The sequence below is a fragment of the Pavona decussata genome, unplaced genomic scaffold (genome assembly GCF_977016875.1).
Source record: "Pavona decussata unplaced genomic scaffold, jaPavDecu1.1 SCAFFOLD_32, whole genome shotgun sequence".
Classification (NCBI taxonomy): Eukaryota; Metazoa; Cnidaria; class Anthozoa; order Scleractinia; family Agariciidae; genus Pavona; species Pavona decussata.
The window spans coordinates 1,615,344-1,632,500 of NW_028145455.1; the positions used below are offsets into that span (position 1 = coordinate 1,615,344).

The 17,157-nt window shown below is 40.7% G+C and overlaps 3 protein-coding genes across 4 annotated transcripts in view; all 3 read left to right on the plus strand.

Annotated features, from left to right (window-relative positions):
- The first annotated feature begins 838 nt into the window (after nucleotides 1-838).
- Nucleotides 839-10,899, plus strand: LOC146484564 (uncharacterized). Its single transcript, XM_085104693.1, has 4 exons — nucleotides 839-1,974; nucleotides 7,756-7,818; nucleotides 8,728-8,817; nucleotides 9,384-10,899. Exons 1-4 carry the CDS (start codon nucleotides 946-948, stop codon nucleotides 9,435-9,437), a joined length of 1,236 nt encoding a protein of 411 aa, XP_084960819.1. The 5' UTR covers nucleotides 839-945; the 3' UTR covers nucleotides 9,438-10,899.
- Nucleotides 10,900-11,936: 1,037 nt separating this feature from the next.
- LOC146484565 (uncharacterized) overlaps nucleotides 11,937-17,157 on the plus strand; it is a 46,816-nt gene continuing 41,595 nt past the window's right edge. The window contains exon 1 of the mRNA XM_085104672.1: nucleotides 11,937-11,997. The gene's annotated coding sequence lies outside the window, so the exon portion shown is untranslated. The remainder of the gene's footprint in view (nucleotides 11,998-17,157) is intronic.
- LOC146484566 (uncharacterized) overlaps nucleotides 13,283-17,157 on the plus strand; it is a 14,696-nt gene continuing 10,821 nt past the window's right edge. Inside the window, exons 1-2 of one of the 2 annotated variants that reach the window (XM_085104691.1) lie at nucleotides 13,283-14,458; nucleotides 15,041-15,109. In XM_085104691.1, coding sequence (XP_084960817.1) covers nucleotides 13,427-14,458; nucleotides 15,041-15,109 — 1,101 coding nt within the window. In that variant the 5' untranslated portion in view covers nucleotides 13,283-13,426. The remainder of the gene's footprint in view (nucleotides 14,459-15,040; nucleotides 15,110-17,157) is intronic. The other variant, XM_085104692.1, reaches the window with a different exon arrangement.

Sequence of the window (17,157 nt, forward strand, 5' to 3'; positions counted from 1 at the left end):
TTTCCGAATGGATTAAATCTTTACAATCACCGAAGTCACCCCAGGCTCCTGAATCAATAATCATATATGAACTAAGACTCAAAATTTAGACTGTTTAGCGTCTGAGTTCCTGAGCTCCTCCGGTAAGCGACTACCTAAGCCTGATGTTTTGGCTGGTCTCTTAAGGAACGTTCTGTTGTGTTTTTTGTTTTGCATTTGCTAGATTTTTGGTTTTTGGAGATATGCAGTTATAAAAATAGTACGTTAATATGCAATTCGAAACTCCATATATTAATAAATTTAACGAATCATTTTGATGCCTTTTCAAGGTAAGATTAATTAATACCCCAAAGGGTGTATTTTTTAAAACAATAAAGTACTTTATGGAATAAAACATAAATTACTTTTCAGAATATCATTAAAAAAGCGGTAAAAGTGAACAGCTTTTTACTCAGAGGTTTAAACATATCCATCTTGTGAAAGATGAAATTCTCTATTTCGTATAGTAAACAATGTCAGCCCAGCGAACATCCCAAGTTGTTGCAAAACCTTTCAACCTTTTTAAAATAGATAAGTAAACAAGCAGGATCAATACCGGTTTTGATCAACTTTTTTCGATAATGAATAATTAATAGCATGGGAAGTTTATGTCAAAAACATTTAGTTATTAAAAACGAATATCATTTGACAGAACCGCTTTCGTATAGAAATACGAAATGGAAGTTTTCAGTTTGCTTAACTATACATGTGTAGTGATAGATTCCCTTGAAGAGAAATTGAAGGAATTGAAGGAATTGCAGGCTGTCGTGACGCTATTCGAATACCATTATTTACACTTCAATATATAATGCTGCTTTTTTATTGACACTCCGTTATTTGCCAATGGAACACCTTCTGTTATCATGGAAATTAATATTTTGTAACCAGATTTTTTCGGAACCATAGCTATAACTGGTCTTAAATAAGATGCCACCAACACTAGTGCATGTGCTAGAAGCCGACCAGGGAGAAAATAGTGAAGTTGGTACCGAACAATGTCGAAGAGACGAAGAGATGAAAACAAATCTCTCCAAGCAGCTGACCAAGATCTTCGGCCCGATTTTGAGCGCGATGAAACTAGCTGGGGAACTCTTTGGCGAAACCACGTTCACAAACGATGCAGGCCCGCGTACAAAGTTTTACATTTCGCGGTACTACAGTGCGATGGTTGTGTTGGGTCAATGGGTGCTTGTGCTATTATCGACAACAAGTCTTTTTTACCAAGACTTCTCGTCTCTGAATGTTATCCTCCACATGTTGGTGAATACTATTTGGTTCATTCAGTGTGCCTGTAGCAGCACAATTTGCTTCGTTGTGCTCAGTCTGACATATGACAGGCGATCTAGATTTGCGCAGTTTATGTCCAGTTTTCTGGAAACAAGAACTGACGACCTTGAGGGTTTGAGGTCGAAGGCACTGAAGGGTCTAGCCTTTGCATGCGCTGTAGCTGTGCTCAATGCTGTTGTCATCATCATTCTCTCCGCTTCCAACAACGGCGCAGTTTCTGCTTTCAAACCATGGGAAGGTCACTTGGCAATCGTGGTAATGGAAATGCTCTTTGGAGTCGTTGATTCCTTTGCTTGGCTTTTACCACTGCTGGTCTTTTGCGTAACTTGCTTGGTCCTGGAAAGGATGTTTGAAGTGCTGAAGAGGAAAGTCAGTACATCAAGCACTGACCCACATTACACCTTCACCATTGGGCGCTTACGGCAAGAGCACCTGAAACTGTGCGACGTGGTTGAGCTGGCGAATAAGGTGTTCTCATTGCTAATGTTCATAAAGGTTGCATCGGACATACCACTGATCTGCATCAATATATACCAGTTTACAAAGGCTATGAAGAATTGGTCCAGCGAAACCGACGTGATCTTCATTATCGGTTTCCTGTACTGGAGTCTTTGTCTATCGAGCTCAATCGCTGTGTTGTGTATTTTTGGAAGTAAGGTTAATGAAAAGGTGGGTTTCACTGAGATTTTTCTTTTAAATGTCTTATTTTATTCACTTTCTTGAACAGGTATTATAATATTAAATCTTGAGTGCCTTGGGGGAGTAGGGATGGTGAAGTAGTGAGAGCACTCGCCTCCCAACCAGTGTGGCCCGGGTTCGATTCCCGGACTCGGCGTCATATGTGGGTTGAGTTTGTTTTTGGTTCTCGTCCTTGCTCCGAGAAGTTTTTCTCTGGGTACTCCGGTTTCCCCTTTCCTCTCCTCAAAAACCAGCATTTCCAAATCCCAATTCGATCTGGAATTTGAGGGCCACAGGCAGACTATCAAATGTCACCTTTGTTAAACAAAGTAGATCGATTGATTGATTGATTTTCGGGTGCTGACACTCGGTTAATCTCTCAAGTTTAGTTTCTCCTTGCAAACAGACTGAAGTTACATTGTGAACTCCTGCTGTAATGGATTCTTTTCTGCTAGATTGACGGATCAAACGTTCAGTTCCTGGGTTGGCTACGTGCAGTCGATATTCACCAGACCAATATAGGATCAACAAAATTCCTTTATTTCTATTACTTTGGTCTCCTTATATCGAAGCGGTCAACTGCAATTATTACATAAAGAAGAACCTAAGTATAATTGCACTCGTAGCTTGAAACAATCAAATATTATGCAATGCGCACGTGGTTATTAAGAGAGTTGAGAACGATCATAATTGGCAATAAGCCTAGCTGCAGAATCACAAACTATGATAATATCATTACTAAATCATAAGTAAATTGTTGCTTACCAACGTTCGCGGGTCTTGATTATCTACGTGAATCTAACTGTCTTCTAAGGATCCTCTAAGTACTTCAACGTAAGGGGTCTTATATGAACTGAAACACGAGCTGTGTTGCCTAAACTAATGTAGCTGATCACGGTGCTAATAGAGAAAACCTCAATCAAATTAATTGCACCTCACGGCTTCATTGGAAGCTGTTACATGGCTCCCCTAAATTAACTTCTTAATTTACTTCAATTGGCACTTATCTTAATTGCAATAATAACAGGAATTGTCTATTGTTCAGCTTATTGATCGTTTATAAGTCCGTGGCCCACTTATACTGGGTACTCGTATGTTTCTTCTGTGATGGCTCCTCGACGGGAATTCCCTGGTCTTTACTCATCTTGGGTAGACGTCAGCAGCACCATTTTGTGGATCGATCTTTCCAACGTTGACAGCGGCCGATCTCTCTTTCCGTCTGATGTTAGGTTCTGACTGCCAATTTCCAGTTTCACTTTGGATACTAATCCATCTTCGTCCGGCAGAGCTTCAACAACGCGGCACACTCTCCACTGGTTCCGAGGCATGTCATCCTCTTTGACGATGACGACGTCGTTCACTTGAAGGTTTTTCCTTGGGCGGGTCCACTTCTGCCGTTCCTGCAAGGAAAGGAGAAATTCCTTTTTACCATCGACACCAGAAGTCGTTGGTAAGGTGTTGTCGTCGCCACTATTCCCTTGAATAGAGGTCGGCAGACTTGAATACTCCTGGTGGAGGCAAAACTACATTTGTCTTCAAAGTTATCAAGTGATTTGGAGTGAGCGCTTCTGCCAAGCCTGGTGATGTTAGTGGTCGACTGTTAACCACTGCCTCTGCCTCACACATGAAGGTTCGTAGGGCTTCATCGTTCACTGGCTGGCCGTTTCTTTCCAGTAGAGCTGAGAGCACACTTCTCACCGTACGAATTTGGCGCTCCCAGATCCTAACCATGTAGCTGGCGGAGGGGACGTTAAATTTAATTTCGACCCGATCACAGTTTTCTTTTAACATCTCTTGGTCCATTTCGGCTAGTGCTTCCTTAAGTTCTCTTCGTGTTCCAATGAAGTTTGACCCATTGGCGCACGGGGCCACGTCTGCATATGAAGCGGCGAAGGGCGTTAATATACGAGTCTGTCTCCATTGAGTTGGCCACTTCTAGCTCTTGTGACTAAACAGATGAATAGCACTCCAGATCGCTTGAGTTCTTTGCGTCCTTCTTTCACGCACCAAGGCCCAAAATAGTCCACTCCGCAGTATGTGAAAGGAGGGGTGGGTGTTAGCTGTCTGCAGGGAGATCCGCCACTTTCTGCTACTGGACCTTTGCTCTGAGCCTTCTGCAGGTGACGCATTTATGGATCAGCCTAGACACCATCGACCACCACCTATGATCCAGTAGCCAGAGGAACGGATCTCGTTGAGGGTGATCCCCTTTCCTTAATGTAGAGCTTTCTCATGGTAGTGTCGAGCTAAAATCTTGCTTATGTGTCCTTGTGCTGGCAGGACGACAGGATACCTTGTGTCTTGAGATAGGCTTGCTTGTTTGACGCGTCAACCAATTCTCATTAGGTTGTTCTGGTCTAAGAATGGGTCTAGACGATAAAATGGACTAACTGCTTTAGCTTCTTCCTTTGTCGCCAGGTCCCTCAGTTTACTTATTTCTTCTTTGAAGGCTTCTTTCTGCACGTGTCTTATGATTTCTTGTTCTGCTGCGTTTTATTAACTCTTTCACGTTAACTGAGTTGTACTTGAATGCTGCAGATCTTGTCTTTACTCCTTCTGTAGTAATCTTCCTTTCACGGGCTCGCTCGAGTGGAATCTTTCGATATCGCCAACACACAGCTACGGCGTGTTTTGCTCTAGACCAGCTTGAGAAAAATTCCAGGCGTTGAAGCAGGGTTATGGGTTGTTCCTTGTTTGTAACGCTAGTAGCTAAGGAGGATGCTTTCTTTACTTCTTTGTCATCTTGCTGGAGGGATTCGGGTTCACTCTTATCGGAGTCCTTCCAGCTAACTCGGTGGTCCCACAGAAAGGAGGTCTTCGAAACCATCTTGAAGATTGCAGGAGGTCTTTGGGACCCAGACCACGAGAAGCGTCGTCAGCGGGATTGCTCTTTCCGTCAACGTAGTGCCACTGTTCTGGCGCGGTGTGTTCCCTGATTTCTTGCACTCGGTTCGCAACGAAGGTGTGGAAGCGACGTGCATAGTTTTGGATACATGCCTGAACCACCTTGCCTTCGGTCCAGAACACTTCCTCTAATTCGTTGTATTTAAGTTCTCGTCTCAGCATGTCGCTAACTCTGACGGACACCGGGGCGGCTGATAGCTCCAGGCGCGGTATGGTGATCGGCTTTAGAGGGGTCACGCGTGAATTCCCCATCACCAGCGAACCGTGCACTTGGTCGCTTGTGTCCACAAGACCGAGGTAAGAACACTTGCCGTATCCTTCTGTGCTAGCGTCCGAGAAGTGACGTAACTCGATCTTCTTGAGGCTACCCATTTCCTTAAGGTTGAAACATCTTGGAACTTCTATCATTACCTGGAGAGGAAGTTCACTTCGCGACATCTCCCACTGGATTCGTAGTTCACCAGGTATAGCATCGTCCCAACCGATGTTTTCCTTGCATAGTAGCTGCAATATTATTTTCCCTCGCAGCAGAAAGGGGGAAGCAAAACCAAGCGGGTCATAAACTGAGCTTACTGTGGATAAGATGCCACGCCTTGTCAGTGGTTTATCTTTAAGGATGTTTCGGAACTTAAACGGGTCGTTTTCGACTCTCCATTCTACGCCAAGCACGCGTTCAGGAGGAAGCCGGTCACGGTTCAAGTCAATTTCTTTGATATCCTTTTGTGCGTGATGCTACGGGCATGGACTCGACAAGTTCCTTGCTGTTGGATGTGAACTTGTGGAGCCTGAAGCCGCTTCTTCTGCACATTTCAGTGCCTTTTTTGATCAAATCGATAGCTTCTGGCACCGTGGGAAGTGATTTTAGCCCGTCATCAACATAGAAATTCTCCTTGACGAATTTAGCTGCTTCTATTCCTAGGTCGTTTGCACTATCGTCGGCAGCGGTTCGTAGGGCTAAGTTAGCGCAGCCAGGGGACGAAGTGGTGCCAAACAGGTGCACCGTCATTCTGTATTCTGTTGGTTCCTTTGTGGTGTCTCCTTGTTCCTACCAAAGAAAGCGGAGAAGGTCGCGATGCTCCTCATTGACGTGGACTTGATGGAACATGCCCTCGATATCGCAGGCAAATGCCACGGGTTCTTGTCTAAAACGGCACAGAACACCAATCAGAGAGTTCGTCATATTAGGTCCCTGCAACAGTTGGCGATTAAGGGAATGTCCTTGGAACTCCGCTGAACAATCGAAGACTACTCGTAGTTTCCCGGGCTCCTTAGGGTGATACATCCCATGACGAGGAATGTACCACGCTGTTTTGTGTTGCTTTGGGGCCTTTCCTGCATGGCCGTCTTCCAACATTTTCTGCCTAAATGCTACATAATCCTCTTTGTATTTTGGGTCGCTGACGAATCTTCTACCTAGCTGCTTTAGTCTAGCTTCATCAAGCTTCCAGTTGCATGGTAAGTGACGGTTTTTGTCGCGAAGCGGTAGAGGAACTTCATCGTGTCCATCTTCTGCATTATGAATGCCGTCAGAAGTTATAATCATGACCTTCAAATCTTGCGACATCACCAGGTTAGTTTCTTGTGTTTCCGAAAAGTCCTGCTCGAACATTCTCTTTATGGACGAGGGGGCCATGATCTACTTAGAATTGTTCAAGGGGATGAAAATGCCGGCGGAATGATTATCCCTACTATTTCTTGTGTGGCGATGCGGTGGCATTCAGCTGTCTCCCCTACGTTTTATGCATGGCTCTTAGCTCCTACCACTCCCCAACCCGATGTCGTGCGTATGGCGTAGGGGTCATTTGACTTTCCAGGGATTACGCATCTTGGATTTAGGGCACGAACACAATTGTTGCTAGTCAATACGCCGATGGTTAAATGCTCATCGTATGGTGCAATCTCTTCGGCAATTCTCTCTAGGTGTTTGTATTTGAGGGCGGCTTTAGGGCGAGGGATTTGTCCACGTAGGCCTGGTATATGACTTCTGGTGTATGCCTTAGGGAGAGGTATGTCGACTTTACGGTTGAAGTGTGATACAATCAGACCGTCGATTCTTTGTGTGTCAATGTTCTCTACGGCTTGCATGGTACCCAGCTCTAGCTTTACGGCAGGACCAGTTACTCCAAGACTGCTTGTTACGTCATCGGTAATGAAACAGGTATCACTCTGATCATCTAGCACGGCGTATACCTTAACTCGGCGGTCTGGGTCGTCCTTGTGGTGAATGCATACCGGAAGGATCATGGAGGTTGTAGTGTCGCTACAGTTCACGCGATTATTTGTGGCTTTGACGGTTTCCTTCGTGCTTACTTCGTTTTTCCCTTCGGGTGGGAAACGATGGAGAACGGTTGCGTGTGGCTTCTTGCATAACTCGCACTGGGTTTTATGTTTGCAGTGTCTTGCTGTGTGGCGTGGGCCAAGACGGGAGAAGCATAATCCCTTAGACATGCAGAGGTCTTGTCTTTCTTTGACTGATTTTTCTAGGAAGTCAGCTTCATCGGAAGCTGTTAACCTGCCAATAATCGTATTTGTATTTGTTTTATATTTTACCGTTTTTTACAGGGCACTCAGATCCCTGTAAAAAACACAAAAACAAAAAGAGGTAAATTAAACATACACTCACTTAGGACTAAGACATTATTTAACACACAGTACACTACAGAGAACAATGTATGCAAATTAATTCAGAGGGCTTAAATTTCATTAAATTTTTTGTTGGATCAAGAACAACAATAAAAACAATGAAATAATTTGACTTTTCTGTAAAACAAAGGAAGAAGGAAAATATATCAGGCAAGTGCGTTGATCAAAGTCATCATAGCTTTCATTTCGACCTTGACTAACTTTGAATTACCGTTAACTAAACAGGCTCACAGTTTTCGTGAAATCTTACAGAAGTATCCTGTTTCTGACATTAAAGATAATTCGGAGGTGAGTAATCATGCCTTGATATATTATCATGTTTTGATCCGTTCTAAGTTCAGCTTAAGTCAATAAATGTGATAATCTTATACATGAAAAAACCTCTGCATTCCGGGAAGAGTAACCAGTATCTGAAATTGAGTTACATGTTTTGCCTGAAAACAACTCTTCGGTCGCACTCCAACATCCGAAGATTTCGAATATCTCCCGGACGGTCCTTGATACAAACGGTTTAGAACTTTTAGTTAGACCCAAAGTATTAGTTTTATACTTGATGGTAAGATAAGGGTGACTATATGGAGGGTTTGGGTTAGGGTAAGGGTTATGTGGGTGACTATATGGTACCTTACCACGATTACTTGCCGTACTTTCAATAAGTAGCGTTTCTAACCGCACTTGCCCATCCACACGTATCTGTTTTTGTCTGAACGCGTAAATGTTTCTCTACGGATTGGTGTTCCGTCCACAGGTATCTGGTGAAAACGCTCTCCGAAAACGCAACTTTCCAAAAACACTCTCCAGAGTGGAAATATTTGACATCTGAACACGGAACTTCTCGGAAGCAAAGACGTCATGAGGTCGAATTCAATGGCTCCGGGTACTCCGGTTTCTCCTCTCCTTTCCTCAAAAGCCAACATTTCCAAATTCAAAATTCGAAAAAATCCGTTTATCGGTAACCGTTTTCCGTCGGATACGTGTGGGCCTCAGACAAAAACGGAAAAAAACCCTTCAGGTTTTCAAACGAAAATAGATTCGCGAGGAAGGGCAAATACAATTCCAAACGCGACGTGTGGACGAGGCCACAGAGCTTTTGCCAGACAGAAAAAGGACACATGTTCCTAACTGACAGGATAACTTTTCGGTATCTATGACTATAATTATAGCCGTTGACTTTTTTTAAAATTTGTTTTTCTGCAGCTGATGCTGTTCATTGCGCATGTCCAGGGGGAGCCCATCGGTTTGTCCGTTGGAGGACTGTCAGTGATTAACAAGTCTTTCTTTTTTACGGTAAGTTTGATTATTCTAGGATTATTTGGTGGTGTGATCTACAGCGTCTTTTAAAATCGCACATTATTATTGAAGAACAGGGCAAAAAGTATAGAAGAATTCACCAAGTAAGAAGTAGTTATTTTGTGAACGGCTCCAAGTGGTACATGATTCAGCCATGATTGTAAACAGTGTTTACCAATAAATTAGAAGTCTGTCTAAAGAAAAGTTATTTTCGAGTTCTCCTGACACAGTCGTCACAGCCGTTCTTGGCGTCGTCACGCAACCCTCGAGCAACCGTCGCCATCTTGGATTGGAGCAACACGACGGTACTGGGAGCCAGAAGCCGTTCTAAGTGAAGAGACATGTTATGATTAACAACAGGCTTTTGTTAAACCCCACGATAAAATTTTTTCAAGAAGCAATACTTAGGATACCTCCTAACGTAGGAGGGCTTCGCGAATCTGGCTCGAGATTTCCTTTTAGATTAATGACCATTAAGAAAGCTTGAAGCGCAAAATGTTAATATGATATCGCAAAATAAGTTTATATATCACCATTTAAACCGATGTTTTGCTTCGTTTCAGATCGCTGGAATCATCTTATCATACTTTGCTGTGCTAATAACTTTACCAAGCTGAACTTGTTGGACTACCTGGGATTTTGTTTATGTACACTGGTGTTGCTTTCAGACATGGGATACACTGTTACAATACTATTTTACAAGACTAAAAAGTTAAAAAAAAAGATCAAACTAAAAACCAAAAGTTTTCAACTAATCAAGTCATCTTCAGGGTAAATGACCGTCTGCAACGTGCAAATTTTATATGCTTTAGGTGATTCCCGATGGGAACAGTGCAGAAGTGCCCTCCACAGAGCTAAGTGCATCTCTTCAAATTTTGTTAGCGACATCCAAACACTGGAAACAACGTTTCTAAATGCAGGATGCCAAAGCGTTTTTTTTATTTCTCACACAGTGATCAAGTTCAAGCTCCCTTACTGCAAAAGAAATTAAAAACTTAGCAAAACTTTAATCTCTAATCTGAACAATTTCACGGGTTTCAAACACATTTTCATCGTCGTCTGGCAAACGAGACAAATCAAAAGTCTTTTCAATCTCAAAGACAAAAACACTCACAGATCACATGTGGTCTACAAAGGGGACTGTTCCTGCGGTGAACATTGATTACATCGGAGACACCAGGAGAATTGTAGAGGTGCGAATCGATGAACATTCGAACCCCTCTAATGACTCTGAACCTGTCCTTCACCTACGCGAGAATCGGACCCATTGCTTTAGTTGGCGAATACTTTGTACGGCGCAATCTTTTCACAAGCGCAGAATTATTGAAGGCCTGATAATCCAACAATGGAGGTCCAGTCTGAACAAACAAGTCCATCCTTATGTAGCGCAACTGTTCCCATCGGGGATCACCTAAAACATCTAAGATATGCATGTAGCAGACGGTCTTTTTACCCTGAAGATGACTTGATTAGTCCAAAACGTTTGGTTTTTAATCTTTAGTAACTTTCAGCATTGCAAAATAGTATTGTAACAGTGTATTTGTAAAGGGCGATCTACACGGTACAACTTTGTCGCATGCGACAAGCTTATACCTACGACATTTAAGCTAGTGGTAAAGAAAAGTCAACGTTAAAACTGAGGAACAAAAATCTTTTTTGAAAAATCTTTATTGTTGCGTAATTAAACTCGAACCAAAGTTGTTGTCAATCAAGGATTAGCTTAATCGGGCTTTGAACAAATGGGCCCTGGAGAAACTTTGGAGAACGACTCATATAGGGTTTGACTTTTGAAAAATCAAGCCATAATATCATTAATTATTTTAACTTTGCAAACAATCCAAAGATTTTGAGACTCCTGGTATAGAACGGGTATCCATTTTCGAGGCGTTTTCTAGAACGCGGTGTATTGCTGCAAACCATAGGAACTTCAAAATATCGATAACAATTTTAACTTATTCGCATGAAATTTATACAGCAGCACAAACAATTGCAGTATTCAGACGTTTCAGTAAAAAACAACAACAACAACAAACAAAAAAACAAACAAAAAACAAAAAACAAAAAAAAAACAAAAAATAATAATAACACCATGAACGATTCAATCTAACGGCTTTCTGGTAAACATTCGAACTATTAACGTATTTACAAGAGTGTATCATGAGACTAACAGTCGTTTTTAAGCCGTATCCTGGGGAAGAATTGTAGAACAACTCATGTAGGATTTGACTATGGCAAAATCAAGACATAATATATTGTTAACTATTTTAACCTTGCAAACAATCCAATGATTTTGGGACCCCTGTTATAGAACGGGTATCCATTTTCGAGGCGTTTTCTAGAACGCGGTGTAATGCTACAAGCTCACAGGACCTTCAAAATATCGATAGCAATTTTAACTTGTTCACAGAGAATTTATAAGAAGCACAAACAATTGCAGCATTCACTCAAATGTATGGAGTAAAAAACCAAAACAAAAACAAACATCAACAACAACAGCAACAACAACAACAAAAAGCAATAACTTTGTGGATGCAAGACACAGTAAACCCACATTGTGACAGCTTTCACATTTTCACATTTACAAGCGTTTAATTCAATATTGAGACAATATGTCAGTAAAAGAAGAGTTTCATTTCCTTTTATACAACATTAAGTCCTCTGCCCAGCTCGATAACACATATGTTGAACCCTAGCGCACATCCAGAAAGTTTATGCTTTCTACGCTTAGTCCATTCTTTAACCCTTAGTAGTGCACTTATCAGTCCTAACAAGAGGTAGACAATATGTTATATTGGTAAATATCTGGTCAAATAAACTATGGCTGCTTCACCTATGCTGTGTGTTGCTTTTGGTTTTCGTTGACGTTTAGTCCCTCTTTGCCAGTCATTAAATGTCAAATAAAATAACCGACTGGCCTGTAGAAAAACTGGAAGATATTATCGTGAAGACAATTAAGCTTCTGCAACAATGACATCTGCGAATTTGTTCCCTGCGTATTACTGTTTGGAGAAGTAAACTGAAGACAGTGTTTGCATCAAACAGCGATGATCATTCTTCACTTACATTTACCGTTGCGAGATGTTCTTGTGACGAATTCCCAAACTGTTAACAAGAAAAAGTATCAACTTAGTTGTTGTGGTCTACTCTGTTAATGAGGGAACACTTGATATTTAAGAAGTTATAAGTACTACGGGGTTATAAAGCACTAAAAACAGTATAAAACCTTTGAATATATCGACCTATTCTATCTGCGGGTGATGTTTCGTGCAGTTACCGACAACTTGAAATATTACTGATGGGCAGACGGACCTCTGCGGACAGTTGTTTTCTTGTTTCAGAAAGCACAAAAGATACACGTAACAATGACTTCACAAAGAACATTTTAGCGCACGAATTTCTCGAGTAAAAGCTAATACGTGTCCATAAATAGTTTTTCAGGGGATCTCGTAAGCTACGACCCCATCTGAGACCTCTCTAAAACTGGTTTAAGTTTCAGCTTTTTTCACACATCACATCACATCACCTTTATTTTACCTCAGATTTACAAAAGTAGCGCTGTATAACCAGTTTCTCCGAAATAGAGAAAAACAATTGATAATAAAAATAAAAATAAAGTCGTATATTATATACGGCACAATAAACAACTATTTACATAAGCGAAGATTGCATAGATATTCGAAAGAAATTTAGCATATTTTATTTTTCCACGTTGTCGAATACATCACTGAAATACACTTCGAGTCGATTTTTGCAGAAAGCACAAAAGAAGTACATGTAACAATGACTTCACAAAGAGTAAAAGCTAATGCGTGTTCATAAATACTGTTTTACAGGGGGCCTCGAAAGCTACGACACCTAAAAACCCTCAGATCTAAGACCTCTCTAAAACTGGTTCAAGTCTAAGGTTTTTTATTTCCACGTTTTTGAATACATCACTGAAATACACTTCGATGCCTTTTCAAGGTAAGATTAATTAGTACCCCAAAGGGCTTATTTTTTTAAAACAATAAAGTACTTTACGGAATAAAACATAAATTACTTTTCAGAATATCATTAAAAAAGCGGTAAGAGTGAACAGCTTTTAAAAGTCAGGGGTTTAAATATATCCATCTTGAGAAAGATGAAAGTCTGTATTTCATCTAGTAAACTGTCAGCCCAACGAACATCTAAAGTTGTTGCAAAACCTTTCAACCTTTTTATCTAGCTTCTGGTAGAACAGATAACTAAAGTAAGCAATCAGCAGGATCAATACACTTTTGATTAACTTTTTTCGATAATAAATAATTAATAGTATGGGAAGTTAATGTCAAAAACACTGAGTTATTAAAAACGAATATCATTTGACAGAACAGCTTTCGTATAGAAATGCAAAATGGAAGTTTCTCAGCTTGCTTAAGTATACATGTGTAGTGATAGATTCACATGAAGAGGAATTGAAAGCTGTCGTGACGCTATTAGAATACCATTATTTACACTTCAATATGTAATGCTGCTTTTTAATTGACACTCCGTTATTTGCCAATGGAACACCTGCTATATATCATGGAAATGCGTATTTTGTAACTAGATTTGTTCGGAGCCATAGCTTCAACTGGTCTTAAACAAGATGCCGCAAACACTAGTGCATGTGCTAGAAGCTGACCGTGGAGAAAATAGTGAAGTTGGTCCTGAACAATGTCGAAGAGACGAAGAGATGAAAACAAATCTCTCCAAGCAGCTGACGAAGATCTTCGGCCCGATTTTGAGCGCGATGAAACTAGCTGGGGAACTCTTTGGCGAAACCACGTTCACAAACTATGCAGGCCCGCGTAGAAAGTTTTACATTTCGCGGTACTACAGTGCGATGGTTGTGTTGGGTCAATGGGCGCTTGTGCTGTTATCGGTAACAAGTCTTTTTTACCAAGGCTTCTCGTCTCGGTTGAGTTTTGTCCTCTACATATTGGTGAATACTATTTGGCTCGTTCAGTGTGCCTGTAGCAGCACAATTTGCTTTGTTGTGCTCAGTCTGACATATGACAGGCGATCTAGATTTGCGCAGTTTATTTCCAGTTTTCTTGAAACAAGAACTGACGACCTTGAGGGTTTGAGGTCGAAGGCACTGAAGGGTCTAGCCTTTGCATGCGCTGTAGCTGTGATCAATTCTGTTGTCGTCATCATCCTTTCGGCTTCCAACAACGGAGCAGTTTCTGTTTTCAAACCATGGGAAGGTCACTTGGTAATCAGGGTAATGGAAATGGTCTTCGGAGTCGTTGATTCCTTTGCTTGGGTTTTACCACTGCTGGTCTTTTGCGTAACTTGCTTGGTCCTGGAAAGGATGTTTGAAGTGCTGAAGAGGAAAGTCAGTACATCAAGCACTGACCCACATTACACCTTCGCCATTGGGCGCTTACGGCAAGAGCACCTGAAACTGTGCGACGTGGTCGAGCTGGCAAATAAGGTGTTCTCATTGCTAATGTTTATAAAGGTTGCGTCGGACATACCCCTGATCTGCATCAATATATATCAGCTTACAAAGGCTATGAAGAATTGGTCCAGCGAAACCGACGTGATCTTCATTATCGGTTACCTGTATTGGAGTCTTTGTCTATCGTGCTCAATTGCTGTGTTGTGTATTTTTGGAAGTAAGGTTAATGAAAAGGTGGGTTTCTTTGAGATTTTTCTTGTAAACTTCTTATTTTATTCACGTTCTTGAACAGAATATTTGTTACTAACAATATGAGGTATAATATATTGATCTTGAGGTGCCCAGTTTTCGGGTGCTGACACTCGGTTCTGTAATCTCTCAAGAATATTTTCTCCCTGTGCACAGTCTGAAATTACATTTTGAACTCCTGCCAATAATCGTATTTGTATTTGTTTTATATTTTAGCATATTTGTATAGGGCAGTCAGAGCCCTGTAAGAAAATAAAAACAAAAGGTAAATTAAAGATACACTAACTTAGTACTCAGACAATTTTAAACGCTGCGTATACTACAGAGAAAAATATATCGAGATTAATTCGGCTTTTTTTTTTAATTCAATACTGAAGTAATCCCTCAACTAAAATTTCATTGAATTTTTTATTGCATCAATCACAACAATAAAAACAATGAAATAATTTGACTTTCTATAAAAAAAAAAAAGTAAGAAGAAAAATATAACAGGCAAGTGCGTTAAATCAAAGATAACATAGTTTAAATTTCACCTTGGCTAACTTTGAATTACCGTTAACTAAACAGGCTCACAGCTTTCGTGAAACCTTACAAAAGCATCCTGTTTCTGCTCAGGACATCAAAGATAATTCGGAGGTGAGTAATGATGCAGTCATAATAATAGGCCTTATCACGGTTTTCGACGTCATTTTGACAAGTAAGCAAACACGTCTTGAAATAACAGTGTTTGTATGGAAATCCGATGTCAAATAGTTTTCATAAAACATCGCTTCTGAAAAATTCATGAATTGGAAACCTTTGGCACTAGCAAAAGGATTTTAAGAAAAAAATTGGAGGGATGTAGCTGTGCCAGAAAGCGTCCAGTCGTGTTTTGAACTTTCCATACATTTCCCTGTATTTTTTCCAGCGAACTATTTTTAGTAGCAGTTCACGGCTGGTTCGCTATAAAGACAAATGTATGGAAATGTCAAAACGCAACTAGATGCTTTCTAGCACGGCTGCATTCCTCAGTTATTTTCTGTAAAATCCTTTGCATAGTGGCTAAAGTTTCCAATCCACAAATTTTTCAGAAGCAATGTTTTATGAAAACTATTTGACATCGGATTTCCATACGAACACTGTTATTGCAAGACGTGTTTGCCTACTCTTTAAAATGGCGTCGAAAACCGTGATAAGGCCTATTCATCACATTTTGAACCATTCCAAGTTCAGCGCAAGTCAATAAATGTGATAATCTTATTCATGAAAAACCCGCCTCTGTGTTCCGGGAAGAGTAACCGGCATCTGAAATCGGAGTTGGGAAAAACGTATGTTTGGTCTGAAAACAGGCTTGAGTATAAAGAGTTGGGCAGCACTCAACATGAAAGATCTCGGGTATCTCCCGGAGAGCCCTTCGTATGAACGGTGTAGAATTTTCGACCGCGTTTACAAGTACAAGTAGAATACAAGTACGCGTTTTCGTTTGAAAACGCAAGAGCTTGTTTCCATTTTAAAAGATTTCTCTGTCCACAATTTCTCTGGCCACATATTTGCCCTTCCACATGTGTCTGGTAAAAAACGCTCACCAAAAACCAAGATGTCACGAGTCGAATTCAACGGCCATCGTTTTCGAAAAGTTCCGTTTTCATCGGATACGTGTGGGCCTCAGGCGAAACGAAAAAAAAAAAAAAGAAAACAACAACAACAACAACAACAAAAATTCTTGCTTTCTTAGACGAAAATAGATTGAGGAAGGGCAAATACAATTCAAAAACGTGACATGTGGACGGAGTCTTGGAGCTTTTGCGAATTGCCAGGAAGAAAGTAGACCCATGTTCCTAATTGATAGGACGGTGAGGGTAAAAGGCGGAAAGAGTTTGCGGAATGGTATGTGGAATGGCGTGCGGAAAGGCATAAGTATGCGAAATACGATTTACGCGGGGAATAAATTAACTGAAGAGCGCATCCTGTTTTCGCGCCAATTTCATAAGAGCAGCAGTTTTTTCGATGTTGTAGACTATTCAACAACCAAACAACAAAAAAAAAAAGAAGGCAAAAAAAAGAAAGCAAGTCACTGTTGAGCTGCTGAGCTAACTACCACTAATACGGCGATTGAGGTGGCTATAGTTCAGTTACACGTTTTCAAACAAAACATATCCGTCTTTAATTGAGGTCTTTCAGTGCCAGACGTCCCAACCTAAAATGAGATTTGAAAGCGAAAAAGCCCTAGAGCAAAAAAGTAGATGACAAGTATGGTGTCTAATTATCGACACTGGTTGTTTGAAAGGTTGTGAAACTATTCTTATCACAAATGCATTTTGGTCAAATTGTTGTTCATTTTCCCGCTCATGACAAATGAATCATCGAGCATACAGGGTATGAGAATTGATCTTTTACAGAAGGTTAAAAAAAAAAGAAAAAAAGGTTTTAATATTTGCTCTCGGTAAAGGATCAATCTTTGTCCTGAGAAGACTTCACGCTGCCACGTCATTTTTGTCAACCGAAGTCGCATGGAGTAAAGTGAACATGAAATTTAATTTACTACGGATTTACTCATAGTTCCTTGAATGCGAAAACTATAAACAGTTTTCATCGCTTTCTTTACCCTCACTACTTCCAAATCAACAATCAGACGATCAAATCCTCGAATTGTTGTTAATATTTTAATAGCAAGAGTCCGCAGCATCAAAAAAGCTGCTGCTCTT

Coding starts and splice junctions, on each gene's coding strand:
- LOC146484564 (XM_085104693.1), top strand. CDS start 946: ATGCCACCAACACTAGTGCATGTGCTAGAAGCCGACCAGGGAGAAAAT. Junction 1,975..7,755: donor GAAGTAAGGTTAATGAAAAG/GTGGGTTTCACT, acceptor TTAACTAAACAG/GCTCACAGTTTTCGTGAAAT. Junction 8,818..9,383: donor ACAAGTCTTTCTTTTTTACG/GTAAGTTTGATT, acceptor GCTTCGTTTCAG/ATCGCTGGAATCATCTTATC.